Source organism: Ranitomeya imitator, chromosome 1 (assembly GCF_032444005.1).
Source record: "Ranitomeya imitator isolate aRanImi1 chromosome 1, aRanImi1.pri, whole genome shotgun sequence".
Taxonomy (NCBI): Eukaryota; Metazoa; Chordata; class Amphibia; order Anura; family Dendrobatidae; genus Ranitomeya; species Ranitomeya imitator.
The window spans coordinates 860,969,593-860,985,108 of record NC_091282.1 but is presented as its reverse complement, the minus strand read 5'-3'; the positions used below and the strand labels follow the sequence as shown (position 1 = coordinate 860,985,108).

Sequence of the window (15,516 nt, the reverse complement as noted above, 5' to 3'; positions counted from 1 at the left end):
AAATACAGAAAAATCTTTAAATGAGAAGGTGTGTCCAAACTTTTGGTCTGTACTGTATATACATATCTACTATATAATTGTCTACGGGTCACTTCCATCTGTCTGTCTGTCTGTCTGTCACGGATATTCATTGGTCGCGGCCTCTGTCATGGAAATGCAAGTCGCTGATTGGTCTCGCCAGCTGCCTGTCATGGCTGTCGTGACCAATCAGCGACGGCCACAGTCCGATTAGTCCCTCCCTACTCCCCTGCAGTCAGTGCCCGGTGCCCGCTCCATACCCCCCACAGTCAGCGCCCGCTCCATACTCCCCTCCAGTCACCGCTCACACAGGGTTAATGCCAGCGGTAACGGACTGCGTTATGCCGCGGGTAACTCACTCCGTTACTACCGCTATTAACCCCGTGTGACCAAGTTTTTACTATTGATGCTGCCTATGCAGCATCAATAGTAAAAAAATCTAATGTTAAAAATAATGAAAAAAAACTGCTATTCTCACCTTCCGTAGTCCGACAATGCGCTCGTGCCTGCTGCCAGCTTCCGTTCCCAGAGATGCATTGTGAAATTACCCAGAAGACTTAGCGGTCTCGTAAGACCGCTAAGTGATCTGGGTAATTTCGCAATGCATCCTGGGACGAAAGATGGCGGCAGCCGCGCGCGCATAACCAAATGTTAGCTGGATCTACGCTGGATCCCGGCGGGTGAGTATATAACTATTTTTTATTTTAATTATTTTTTTTTACAGTGATATGGTGCCCACATTCTAAATACTATGTGGGCTGTGTTAGATACCGCGTGGCTGCTATATACTACCTGGCCAGTGTTAGATACTATGTGAGCTGTGTTCTATACTGTGTGGGCTGCGTTATATACTACATGGCTGCTATATACTACGTGAGCAGTGTTATATACTACGTGGCTGTGTTCTATACTGCGTGCTATATACTACGTGGCCACTATTAGATACTATGTGGGCTGTGCTATATATTACATGGGCTGTGTTATATATTACGTGGCAGTGTTACATACTACGTGGGCTGTGTTATATACTGCGTGGCTGCTATATACTGTGTGCGCTGTGTTATATACTACATGGGCTGTGTTATTTACTGCGTGGCCTATATTAACGCATCGGGTATTCTACAATATGTATGTATGTGTATAGCAGCCACATGGTATATACCACAGGTCACGTAGTACTCCTATGTACTACGTGGCCTGTGCTATATACTATGTGGCTGCTATATACATACATACGTATTCTAGAATACTAGATAAGTTAGAATCGGGACACCATCTAGTATATATATATATATATATATATCTATATATATATCTAAATATATATCTAGATATATATATAGATATATATATAGACTGTATATATGTTTTCACAAATATTTGAGCCATGGATCCATTCTTTGTCCATTTTGCAAGGCGGCAAGAAAATCTCGCCGTACTGATGCCACACCGATAATTTTTAGAGAAAAAAAGTTTTTAGAGAACTTTTCTGTGTATTACACCTGTAAAAAACAGACCGTATTCCCCTACGCTAAGTGTGACGCTGGCCTTATACTGACTGGACAGACAGGGGAAAACTAAGGCACAATCAAATGACAGGCACACAGGTTAAAATACTACAGGAAAATAGGTGTGCAGTAAGAAGGCAGAAAAGCAACAAAAGAATTGCATAAAGGGGAAGTTAGAGGTATTCACAATAAACCTCATACAACAATCTCAAGACAACTATAGCAACTCTCCAGAGCACTTTCTCCAATGAAGCCAGGAACAGAATGAAGATTCTATTGTAGGCATGGAAGGAAGCCAGACACATGTTTATATAATGGAAAGGTGTGGTTCTAATAAGTAGCACAGCTAATAGACTGCAAGGTCTGTTAACTCCTGAATGGCTGTGTAGATTTAAAGAGGACCTGTGTTCAGCTAATCGCTGCCATCTTCTAATCTCTGATCTTCTGCTGGGACAACAGGTCCCAGCAGAATGCAGCACATACATGACAACACATCTGACATGAAAGTAAACTAACAAAGAAAAGAATAGTAAGGTGACACGGTGGTTTCTAGCCTTCCAACCATTTACAGTTCAACACATGGCCGGCAGCCTCCATGGAAATGTTGATGGTTTATCACTTATTGTCTCATTTACTACATACATAATATACTTGCAAAAAAATTAAGAGGTTGGGCATTGTCTCATATACTACACTGCTCAGCCCAACTGATTTTAGCAAGTGTATTACATGGTCAAGTTATTGAAGGTGTCTATGTGTCTCCCTAGTTCTTACTGAGAAGGAAAGCTATGAATGTGATGTTTAAAAAGGACCTGTCACTTGCTCAAAAAATGGAGTTAAATACCTTGTAAAAATCCCTGAGCTTCCTTAATTCATTTTTTGTTGTGTCGTTTAATTGCAGAGATATTCATATTTGTTTCTTTTATGTGAAATCTCTGCTTTGCAGTCAAGCTGGGTGTTTCTTAACAGCCTTCTCAGTGAGCATACAATTTCACTCATCCCTTCCAAGTGCTGCCAACCACTGTTCGGCTGCTGATCTAAGAGTGTTTCTGTCTCAGGGGCTGCTGAGCTGTGATTGGCAGCATCTGGGAGGGAAGGGTAAAAGCACCCATAACCACCTTCGAGAAGACTCTTAAAGGGAACCTGTCATCCCCAAAATCGAAGGTGAGCTAAGCCCACCAGCATCAGGGGCTTATTTACAGCATTATGTAAGATAAGCCCCCGATGTATCCTAAAAGATGAGAAAAAGAGGTTAGATTATACTCACCCAGCAGCGGTTCCGGTACGATGGGAGTCGCGGTCTGGTCCGGGGCCTCCCATCTTCTTACGATGACGTCCTCTTCTTGTATTCACGCTGCGGCTCTGCCACAGGTGTACTTTGTCTGCCCTGTTGAGGGCAGAGCAAAGTACTGCAGTGCGCAGGCGCCGGGAAAGGTCAGAGAGGTCCAGCGCCTGCGCACTGCAGACAAAGTACGCCTGCATCGGAGCCACAGCGTGAATACAAGAAGAGGACGTCATCGTAAGAAGATGGGAGGCCCTAGACCGGACCCCGACGCCCATCGGACCAGAACCGGACCGGGACGGCCCCTGGGTGAGTATAATCTAACCTCTTTTTCTCATCTTTCAGGATACATTGGGGGCTTATCTACAGCATTACAGATGACCCCCAAACTTTATTTTAAACAAAAAAAACTTGATCTTTCATCCCTTCTCTCCTGCAAGCACTGCTTTCAGCCGAGCAGGATAGAAGGGATGAATGCCGGCTTCAGCACCATACGCAGGGGACAGCGCTTAACTGTAGTGCTGTTTCTCCTGCGGCGGTACGTGCACACGGAGGAGAGTGCACACTGTTCTCCGTGTGCACGTGTGCGGGACGCTTTGCGGACCGTGCTGCCGGAGAAAATCGGACATGTATCCGTGTTTTACACACGGTCCGTGAAAACACGCAGGCATGTGCATTTGAATGGGTCTACGTGTGTCAGTGTCTCCAGTATGTGAGAAAACTGTCACTACACGTACCGGAGACACTGACGTGTGAAACCGGCCTGAGAGGAAGCTGCTCAGAACACATGCTACAAACTGCAAATATTAACTGATTGCTTTTTGCAACTATTGTTCTGACTGGACAGGGATTGATTTCTGTTTAGTCAGTGCCTAGAGAAGACTATGAATTTTATTTTCTGTGATATGTAATGTGCAATAACGCTAACAAAACGGTTAGTTTAAATGAATTACTGCATCCTGAGTACTCATTATGTGCTACAACCAGGCTTTACCTTGTACCCCAGACGAAGACAGTCTCAAAAGAGTGGTTTGTCGCAATACACAGAGACGTACAAAGAACTCCAGTGTTTGCCTTGTACTGTGAATACTTGTGTAAACATATAAGGTGGTCTCATGGATGGCGCATAGGAACGAGTTATAAATTAAAAAGTGATCTGCCATATTAAGGAGTGGAGAGCATAAATTGTGTGAAATTGCTCGCCTGATGACTGTTTCTATTGGTGGCAGGCAGTGTACCTTTACAGTGTTGTTGAACCACTGGGATAAGTAGAATATTTGAAAGTTATTACCACACATCTGATTTGAGAGTTGGGGCTGTCAGGAAGGCCAAAACTGACTTTGACGGGAAGGAGTTAAATGAGAAAAGATATTTTCTGCCTACAACATAGAGGAGCCCGAATCTCATACTCTTGTACTGAATAGAAGCACTTATCCCTCATATTAAACTGTGCAGGTTCCTTTCTGCAGTGCAGAGGTTAAACTTAAGGCTTTTTTCACACTTCCGTCGCTACGGGGCCGTCACGTAGAGTCGGTGCGACGTACCGACGGAAGTGTTTGCTTTCACACTTCCGTCTGCTTTGCCGAGCAGGAAAGATCGTGAGAGCGATATTTCTTGCCGGGCATGCGCAGTCTGAAACATTGGATGCGACGTACAGAAAAACGTTCCCTTGAACGTTTTTCTGTGACGACGGGCTGCCAAAACCCGACACATGCAGTGCACGACGGACGCGAGGTGTGACCATACGTCGCGATCCGTCGGCAATACAAGTCTATGGGAAAATGCAGGATTGTGACTTGGGCCTCTTTCACACTTCCGTCAGCAGGCGTCCGTCATAATGCGTCGTCACGATGTATCGACGGATTTGTGAAAAATAGTGAAAAAAGGATGCAACGCATACAGTATTTTGACGGAACAGTCTAGCGGATCCATCACAATACTGGATCCGTTGCATCCGTTTTGTCCATTTTTACCATCCGTTTCATCCATTTTTTTTGACGGATCCATTTTCCATGCCTACAAATGGGAGTCTCCCAAATGTGATTGGCTACTGGGAAATAAGGGAAGCCTATATATCGAGTGTTTTACACCCCATCTTTGACAGGATTTAGAGCAAGTGGCAGAGATGGAAGGAGTGCTAGTAAAGGCTACTTTCACACATCAGGTTTTCAGTGTCAGGCTAAATCCGGCGAATGTTGGAAAAACTGGGTCCGGCGCAGATTGTAAAAAACTGATGCGACGGATCCGGTTTTTTGATGGATGCAGCTAGCATATCTAGATTATTGGATAAAAAACAATTTGGAGCATGCTCAGTTTAAAAAACAGGATCAGGCCGCCGGATCCGCCTTTTTCTGCTTCAGGATTTTTCGCCGGAGACAAAAAACATTGCTGTGGACGTTTTTTCAAGAAACCGGAAGCGGCAGATTTGCCAGATCCGGCGAAAACCAGACGAAACGCAATGTCATCTGATGCAATTCAACACTAATACAAGTCTATGGGGAAAAAACCAGATCCGGCGGCAACATTCGCCTGATCCGGTTTTTTGAAAATTAGCCGGATTTAGCCTGACACTGAAAACCTGATGTGTGAAAGTAGCCAAAGATTGCTACCATATGTTCCAATTTTACTTTTGAGGCCAATAGGCTGGCAATCATAGTTCGGGAAAAGGAGGCAGCAAGAGAGCGCATGCTTCGATGTCGCCGGCGCCGCCTATGGATACATCCCATCAACACACAGGGAATGACGCGGGGCGTGTATTCAACACTCTACATGGAGTTGAGACAGAACCGGGAAAAATTCTTTAACTATGTGCGCATGAGACCGGAACACTTCGACTTTTTGTTGGAACATGTAGGGGATTTAATCCGAAGGAAGGACGCATATTTTAGGTTTTCCATCTCACCGGCGGAGCGTATGATGGTGACACTGCGGTAAGCCTTTTTTTATGTATTTTGTTTCATCATTGTTCATAGGTCATGCCATGTGCACATGTTGCGTATTTTTGCAGCGGGTACACAGCGAATTTGACGCTGCGTATTCGCATCATTTTTCCTTGTGTTAACAGTACCCTGTAAACCTATGGAAAACCACATCTGCAGTGAACATGCTGCAGAAAATACTGCGCTGAAACACAGCGTTGTATTTTGTGCAGCATGTCAATTATTTGTGCCCATTCCACAGTGTTTAACACCTTCTCCATAATAGGAATGCACAGCTGTAAAAACGCTGGTTTAAATGTGCAATAAAACAAAAAAAAAAAACTTCTGCAGTGCCGTTTAACAACAATTTAAAAAAAAAAACTTTAAAAATTAAAAATAATATTCTTCTATGTGTGAAAATTGCCTTGTTGCTTGCAGTTTGTGGGAAAAATATATATATATTTTTACAGATTCCTTGCGACTGGAGAATGAATCACTTACGTCCCTCCATTACTAGTTTCGTCTGGGAATCTCCACAATATCTGGAATTTTGAAACTAACATGTCAAGGCATTATGGGATAGTTTGCATGAGGACTTCATTCCTAATCCCACAATGGACATCTGGAGGGAGAGTGCAGACAATTTTGAACAACTTTGCATTTCCCTAATTGCTTTGGTGCCTTCGATGGCAAGCACATACGGATTTCAAAACCTGCAGGATCTGGCTCGGAGTACTATAACTACAAAATGTACTTTTCGATAGTGCTTATGGCCATAGCGGATGCCCATTGTTAATTTGCGGTGGATATTGGAGCCTATGGCAGCTCAAATGATTCACAGGTCTTTAAATTGTCTGCTATGGGCCGTTGTCTATATGGAAACACCTATCATTTCCCACCGCCAAGACCACTCCTGGGAACATCTGACCCACCAATGCCATTCGTCTGTGTTGGTGACGAGGCATTCCAGCTGTCACCACACCTACTTAAACCTTATTCCAGCAGTGGACTAACCAGAACCAAACGAGTTTTTAAAGGGACTCTGTCACCTGAATTTGGCGGGACTGGTTTTGGGTCATATGGGCGGAGTTTTCAGGTGTTTGATTCACCCTTTCCTTACCCGCTGGCTGCATGCTGGCTGCAATATTGGATTGAAGTTCATTCTCCGTCCTCCATAGTACACGCCTGCGAAAAGCAATCTTGCCTTGCGCAGGCGTGTACTATGGAGGACAGAGAATGAACTTCAATCCAATATTGCAGCCAGCATGCAGCCAGCGGGTAAGGAAAGGGTGAATCAAACACCCGAAAACTCCGCCCATATGACCCAAAACCAGTCCCGCCAAATTCAGGTGACAGGTTCCCTTTAAGCAACACTGTTCGTACCGCAGTTGCGGTTTCCAGAATGAGGGACCACTTCGCTGATTATTTCATGTCGACTGAAGGCAGAGTTCCATGGCAAGATGACATTGTTTGAGATGTTTCTTTGATGTCTATGGCAATAATGTTTCTGTACAAAGTCACTCTTCTGATTTTCTTGACACCAAGTTTTACTTATTTCCCTAAAGTGGTATGTTTTCTAATAAACCAAACATGTTATACCTTGTCAACGTGTGTTATGTTTTTGTACCTTTTTTTTTTTTTTACCATAGTTAAATGAAGACATTTGACAATAAATTTTTTTTTAAACAAAACCAAATTTTTATTACACTTTTTAAAAAAAAAATTTATTAACCACTTTTTTAAATCAATTTAGATTAAAAACATTTTTTTATCACTTTTTAAATCAATTTTTATGAAACACATTTTTCAAAATTTTTATTAAACAATTTTTTTAACAATTTTTAAAAGATTAATTTTTACAAATCTGTAAACTGTGGGGTGGAGATACTAACAGAGGGGCTGGAAGGTTGGACCACATCAATAGTGGGGGAAAGCCTACTGGGTTGGGGTTGATCTGTAGTGGAAGGGGGGGGAAAACATGAGGCTGAGCAGGGAGGTCAGGTTGGACAGGGGGTGGTGTTGGGGTAGGTGGAAAACTATACGGGGAAGGAAAATTTAACAGGGAAGGAAACAGGGGAGGACATTTGAAATTGGGCCTGGGTTGGGATTTGGGCCTGGGTTGGGATTTGGGCCTGGGTTGGGATTTGGGCCTGGGTTGGGAATTGGGCCTGGGTTGGGAATTGGGCCTGGGTTGGGAATTGGGCCTGGGTTGGGAATTGGGCCTGGGTTTGGAAACGGCAAGTATTTTGGAAAGGTTGGTAGGAGAGACAGTGGCTGTGTGGGGAGGTGTGGGAGTTGGAGGGGCTTAGGTGATGGCCTGCACTAGAGCAGCATGGTAGCCTTGCATTACATGCATCTGCTGGTCAAGAGATAGCTTTTCCATGCTCCTGAGCATTGATTGGAAAAAAAGGTTATTTGGAGATTCCCTTGCATCTGAATGCAGCCTATCCAAGTGACTGCTGAGTTCACTGATGCATTTGTTCACCATGCTGAACCCAGCAGTCACTTGCTCTCCCAGAAGTTTGATAGAGCTCTGGAAGCCTGTATTCAGATGCAAGAACTCAGGAGCATAACTCCTTTCCTGACCCCTCTGTCGCTGCCGCCCCGAACTTAATGGTGTTCTTGAGGTGGCAGGATCAGAGGGGTGGTGTAAAGGAAACACTAGCTCGTCACCAGCAGCTTCATGTAACGAAGTCTGCGATGGCGGATGTTGATGTGGATGGGGCCGAGGTACCGGAAGTGAGGGAAGGGCCAGACGAGGGGTCAGAGGGGTGGGGTCTACCGTGGCCCACAGTGGCGGACTCCTGTGGGATCGCTCCAGAGGGGTCCAAGGTAGAAGCAGGCTCCCAAGTGCTACAGAAGGTGCTGTGAAATAATAGAAAAAAAACCAATTAATATATTGATAGGAAAATGCCCTGCCTGAAACAAAAAAAAAAAAAAGGTTAGACAGGTAAACATGGTGAATTATTAAATGGGCTGTGGAATATTTACCTTTTGCTCAACATCGTGGACCGGGAGAATGACAGGGCACGGCTGTATTTATATTGTGTCATGCGTTCTGTTGAGCCACTCGGGGCCTGCATCTCCTTGTTGAACTCCCTCTTGAAGTGATCCCTCCCTCTTGAGTGATCGCCACCGCTTCATTACCCTTTCACCTGTAAAGAGAAGGATGAAATAAAAAAATGGGGTAAGTACAACACATTCCGTCCTGCTACCGAAATTACTGAAATGTGACTACTTATGTGCGCGAGTCTGCTGCCTTGGTTCAAGGTCCTCCCAGTTGTCCACAACGTTCAAGCATATTTGCTCCCAGAGCCGACGGGTAACAAACTGATCTGCATGTCTGCGGTCAGCCATGTTCCACTGCGGCTCCCGCTCGCGGACCTCCTCGGTGAGGCAGTCCACATCTATTTCGCCGTCCTCAACATCTGAGTCGGGAGCATGCTGTGAATACTGGGAAAAGAGCAAAAAAAAATTAGTACACTGAAACACAAAACTACCAAGAGAAAAAAAAAGACTTACTGCTGGCTGACCGCTGCGGCGATTACGACGCCGAATCTGGGAGCTGCTGGGAGGACCTTCATGGTGTTGGCCAGAATGTGCAGCAGACTAAAAAAAGGAAAATGAATTATGTTGGATGTAGACATATGTGGTATGTGTACTGTGATGTATGATGATCTGTTTTGTATGTGTTGGGTGCACTGTGATGTGTGAAGCAACTGTTTTGGCACAACTTACACTCTGTACGCCCGCTCCTAGCGGTTCTCCACCCATCCCATCTCCTTCTGAGAGGCCCTCGGCTGCTTCAGCTTCCTGTGAAAACATAATTAATGCATATAGTGTTTGACCAAAATTTTACCAAACCCCCCCCCCCCCCCGCCCAATTTTTTCTAATTACCTCACTATGCAGACGCTGTGAAGGAGGGCTCCCAGAAAAAGACATTTTGTTTGGCTCGGTGGTCCCTGGGGTGTATCTGTAAGTTTAAAGACACTTGTAAGCTACTGTACAAATTATAGTCCAAGCTTTGTGGTCTTTAATACTTACATCAGGAAGCTGGCTTGATGGCTCAGTGGTCCCTGGTTGCTCGGTGGTCACTGGTTGCTCGGTGGTCCCTGGTGTATCTGCAAGTATACAGATAATTTATACTTAGACCCACAAACAACAAAATACCCACATTTAAAATTGCAATGCCTAAACGCCAGTTGAAAATGTATTGACCACATATATGATTTGAAAAGATCCCTTTAAAAATTACAAAAATAAAATAAAAAAAAAACTCTTAAAATTTTCCTACACCTTTTATATTAAAAAATAAATCCTCAACCAACTCAATTTGTATTGCATGGTCTGTGTACATTTGTACATACACCACACTTTAAAATTTACCTTTGTGAAATGATACTACGTACAGTTTGAATTAAAACATTTTAATCATTTTTTTTAATTTTTTTTATTACCATCACAATTAGGAGCTACAATGCTCTTTATTTTAAATACAAGTACATTAACTGTAAATGCTTTCAACAATACAATTTTAAAAAAATTAAAATAAAAAGCACACACACGCAAGACACACACGCTCACACCACCATTACACAAACATTAAAGCCACATGCTGCACACGCCACACTACTTTATAAATACATCACAGTAAAAAAAAAAGCAAGCACGTACAGACACACGCATGCCCGCATGCAGACACACGAAAGCACCCAGGCGCACGCAAACACACAGACGCACGCATGCACACGCACGAAAGCACACAAGCGCACGCACCCATGCACACGCACGAAAGCACACAAACACATGCACGCATACACACGCACGAAAGCACACAAGTGTACACAGGTGTACGCAAACACATACAGACGCACGCACACACACACACGCAAAAATGGCAGGACTCACACTGGCTGGCTGGACGCCGGCTGGCTTCTGGCTGGATGCTGGCTGTCCTCTGGCTGGATGCTGGCTGGCTTCTGGCTGGACGCTGGCTGTCCTCTGGCTGGATGCTGGCTGGGCGCTAGCTGGCCTCTGGCTGGACGCTGGCTGGCCTCTGGCTGGACGCTGGCTGGCTTCTGGCTGGATGCTGGCTGGACGCTTCTGGCTGGATGCTGGCTGGCTTCTGGCTGGATGCTGGCAGGATTCTTGTTGGCACATTTAGGGGTGAAGCCACAGGCCAGGTTTATATACATTTGGGGCTGTCTGGCCAATTGGCTACAAAATCTTGATTTGGAGCATACAGTTTAAAAAGACGTATTCCAACGCTGGGTTCCGTCATATGATGTGCCACGACGGATCCTGCGTCCATAGGCTTCCATTCTAGCCAACGACGTGTGCCGCACGATGCGTCGTTGCACGTTTTTCCAGCGCAGACAAAAAACGTTACATTGAACGTTTTTTCCAGACGACGTGTGAAATTCCGATGGATTCAGTGCACGACGGACGAACGTGTGGCCATACATCGCGATCCGTCGCTAATACAAGTCTATGGGGGAAAAAAACGCAAATTTGCAGGATTAGTTTTTTTCTGAGAATGCAGGATCCTGCCAAAAAATTGGCAGGATCCTGCATTTTCCCATAGACTTGTATTAGCGACGGATGGCCATCCGTTTCATCCGTCGTGCACTGGATCCTGCGTAAGAAAACGGTCCGTCAGGCAGAGAAAACGTTAAGAGGAATGTTTTTTCTGCACGTCGGAAAATCGGTCAGCGACGCATCCTGTGCTGCCCGTCACTGGCTACAATGGAAGCCTATGGACGCAGGATGCCTCGCTGATTGTGAAAAGCAGGAATCCAGCGACAGGTCCCGTCTTTTCAAACTGAGCATGCGTGGAAGAATTTCCCGTCAAGGAAATTCTCTCTCGCGCTCTTTCTCTTTTTACTATTGATGCTGCCTATGCAGCATCAATAGTAACAAGATATAATGTTAAAAATAATTTTAAAAAAATTAAAAATCGCAATATTCTCACCTACCAAAGTCCTGGGCAGCGTCACCATGCTCCAGGCAGCTAGCGAGACCGCGACTTCTCTCGAGATTTTGCAATGTATTACTAGGAACGCTAGCTGCTGGGAGCATCGCTGCGCGGGACGTCGATAGGTGAGAATACTGCAATTTTTTTTTTTTTAATACCTGATTTGTGTTGTGTATGCGTTTTTGCAGCGGAAAACAGCTGCTAAGACGCATACACAACAGGTGCACATAGGCTCGACGGGTCCGTCAGAAAGACAGGCCCAGTGCACACGTTTTCCACAATCTGCACAGGATCCGTCATTTCAACGTCTTGACGGATCCTATGCAGATTTGGAAGACGGAAGTGTGAAAGAAGCCTTAGGGCTCATTTTCACTTGCGAGGAAAACGGACGAGTGCAATCCGATAAAAAATCGGATTGCACTCGGACCAATGTTATTCAATAGGTGTCTTTTCATTTGCGATTTTTTTCTCAGCCGAAATCGGACTGAGAAAAAAATCGCAGCATGCTGCGATTTGCTGCGAGTCTCGCCAATGCAAGTCAATGGGTGCGAGAGAAAAAACGCATGGAATACGGACCATCCGTATTCCATCTGTTTTTTTACGGATACCTTACCATTCTGTGGCATAGAGCACTGTAAATAGTCCTGTAAATGACTGTATAAAAATAGGTGCAGAGAAAAAAAAACGGATGGCATATGGATGTCATACGGATGTAAAACGGATGGTGCGATTAAAAACTCGCATTGAACTCGCATGACAATCGCATACTTTTCATCCCTTTTTTTCGGTCCAAGTTACGGACCGTATTTTTTCTCGCAAGTGGAAATGAGCCCTTAAAGTCTCTGTAGCTTCTTACTGCACAGCTGAGATCCTACAAGCATCAGCCAATACGTCTCCTATGTATTCTTGCATCTGGCAATCTGTATTGCTAGTGATAAGTCTTGTACTGTCTTGTGAAAGAGTTGAGGATTCGGTAGAGGCGTTTTGGAGAGTTGTTCTGTGACTGTTGCTAGGTGTTTCAGCTGTGTGCAATCCCCCGTCCTTCTGTTTAGTTTCTTACCTATTGTACCCAGTGTTCCCCTCTGTTATCTGTGAGTGCATATTTGTATGATGGCTATATTCATTTGTCCCTGTATGTCCTTCCTTGTTTGTCTGGTTTGTGTACATACAAACACTATTCCACCCGACTTTCCTGGGAGGGAACAGATAAGGGCGGATTCAGGAGTACAGCAAGGTACGTGGCCCCAGCATCTTCACCATCAGAAGTAATTCGGGGTCAGGGATAGTCAGGGCGCTTCGAGCTTTAGGGACCCGGTAGGAGTCCCTGGTTGTCAGACAGCAGATACTGAACTATGAATGCAAGTCATTTCTCAGCACTCAGTGGCAGCAGGATGCTAACAGACAGATGTTGTGGTGAAAGTGGGACACATATAGGATGCCTAAAATGAAAATGATGATGGTCACAGCTGCCCAACACAGTGTAGAGACTCGACTCTTAATTTGAAATGGATGCCTAAGGTGGACTTTTTCAATCTCTGAAGTGGGACCCTTGTCTTTGGTTCTTTTGAAACTTGGCAGTAATTGATAGTGCCGCCTGAACAGCCTCAATCATAACCCTATTACTGTGTTAGAGACAGCAGCCAACTTTGCCACTTTGTCACTAGTCACAATTACCCATGTCTGCTCCACTGTACAATTTTCCCTAAGATTATTGCCAGAAGTATGGAATAGCAACTAAACATCCTCCAAGAGAACTTCTCACAATGATCCAGGAACAATTTGATGATGAACAATGTTTTTTCCAGCATGATGGAACATGATGTCACAAAGCAAGTAATAATTAAGTAGTGACTAGTGATGAGCGAACGTGGTCGGACAAGGTGTTTATCCGAGCATGCTCGAGTACTAACTGAATATTTTTGGCGTGCTTGAAAAATATGTTTGAATCCCCACCGCTATATGTCTTGCAGCTGTTCGATAGCCGTAACACATGCAGTGATTTGTCTGTTTGTCGAACAGCTGCAAGACATGCAGGCTCATCGCCTTGAACATATTCTTTGAGCACGGCGAAGACACTCGGTTAGCAGCCAAGCATGCTTGGATAACACTTTATGCGAGCCCGTTGGTCATCACTATTAGTGACCAAAACAATGAAGTTTTGGGTCCATGGCCAGGAACAGGGATTGCTTGTTTGTTAGGTTATCCGTGCATTTGTTGCAGCTGTCAAACAGTAGACATGTAAAGTAGACGTGGGAAATGTTATTTATTAACTATTTTGTGAAATTTTCAAAATTTTAACCAAATTTACATTTTTTTCACAAACACAAGAAAGTTTGAAGGAATGTTACCACTATCATCAAGTACAATATATCACGAAAAAAAAAATCTCAAAATCAGTGGGAAGCGTTCCAGAGTTTTATGGTCAGATTTCAAAATGAAGGCCTGGTTATTAACCTACAAAGTGCCTTGCTCCTTAAGGGGTTAAGCTGGCTGTAAAGTCTTGCCTAAATGCAGGACACCTCAATCATAATAGTGCATATATGCATACTGGGCATTTTTTTTCTTCTCTGCACACCTGTCTTATTTGCCTATGATTTTTTCTTTTTTTTTGTAGAAAATAGCAGTCACGTATATGTACACTGCATTCTAACTTAAGACTGTTATTTTCTGTCTTTTTCTACAGAAAACATGGAAGATGAAGACAGGGCTTCCTTTGGAATGAAACATGTGGAAACTAAACTTCCCCAGAATTTCACAATCCCTAAGATAAAACGACATATTGACAAATGTTAGTGGACTTTTCACGTAATAGTGTTGTAAATCTTTAAGGTCTTCATGGCTGTAAATCTACAAAGAATGTCATAGTATATAATACTACCGCATTTATTCCAGCTATCTCTATGGGATCAGAATCTTTGTAGTTGGTAATTACTAAGATACATAGGTCTTCCTAGGAGGTATAGATTATGTGCTGACAGTGTGAACGGACAAGACCATGGTGTGCTATGAAGGATTCACATACAGTGCTGTGAAAATTAATTGGGAATTGGGACAAAGTATTTTTAAGTCAAATCGTAAGTTGATTACCAGTCAGTGATTCAAACCAGTTTTAATATATAATAAATAAATCTTGTTCAACTAGCCAGTGGAAAAAGGTAATTTTCAGAATTAGTATGTAACAGTGCATTATAACATTATATTTTTTTGTTTTGTCCCAATTAATTTGCACAGCACTGTAGATCACTTTGGTCTCCTACACATGCGGGGTGACATGCCAAGTCGTTCCATTTAGAAAATATATAGATATGGCAGTATTTTATGGGTATTTCTTATGTATATTGTAGATGAAATGATATTTTCTAGTTCTGTAATTTACTGATAATACTGATCGTTTTTTTCCATGTTACTGTGGTTTCCTAAGTTAAAATAAATAACTAAAAGTACATTCCTAACTCATATCTGTTAAATTGTTAAAGGGAACCTGTCTCCAGAAAAAACGCTATTAACTCAAATATGGGGTTAATCTGCAGGTTAACAGCGTTGTTAACCTGCCAGTGCCCGCAATTACAGTTATCTGAAAAAGTTTGGGCACCCCTATTAATCTTAAGCTTAATGTTTTATAAAAATAGTTTTTTTTGCAACAGCTATTTCAGTTTCATGAATCTAATAACTGTTGGACACAGTAATGTTTCTGCCTTGAAATGAGGTTTATTGTACTAACAGAAAATGTGCAATCTGCATTCAAACAAAATTTGACAGGTGCATAAGTATGGGCACCCCACCAGTAAAGTGACATTAATATTTAGTAGATCCTC

At 43.5% G+C, this 15,516-nt stretch overlaps 1 protein-coding gene across 1 annotated transcript in view; it reads left to right on the top strand.

Annotated features, from left to right (window-relative positions):
• The window catches only part of LOC138658172 (protein TASOR-like), an 83,647-nt gene that overhangs the window by 53,878 nt on the left and 14,253 nt on the right, over nucleotides 1–15,516 (top strand). The window contains exon 2 of the mRNA XM_069745694.1: nucleotides 14,385–14,489. Coding sequence (XP_069601795.1) covers nucleotides 14,385–14,489 — 105 coding nt within the window. The remainder of the gene's footprint in view (nucleotides 1–14,384; nucleotides 14,490–15,516) is intronic.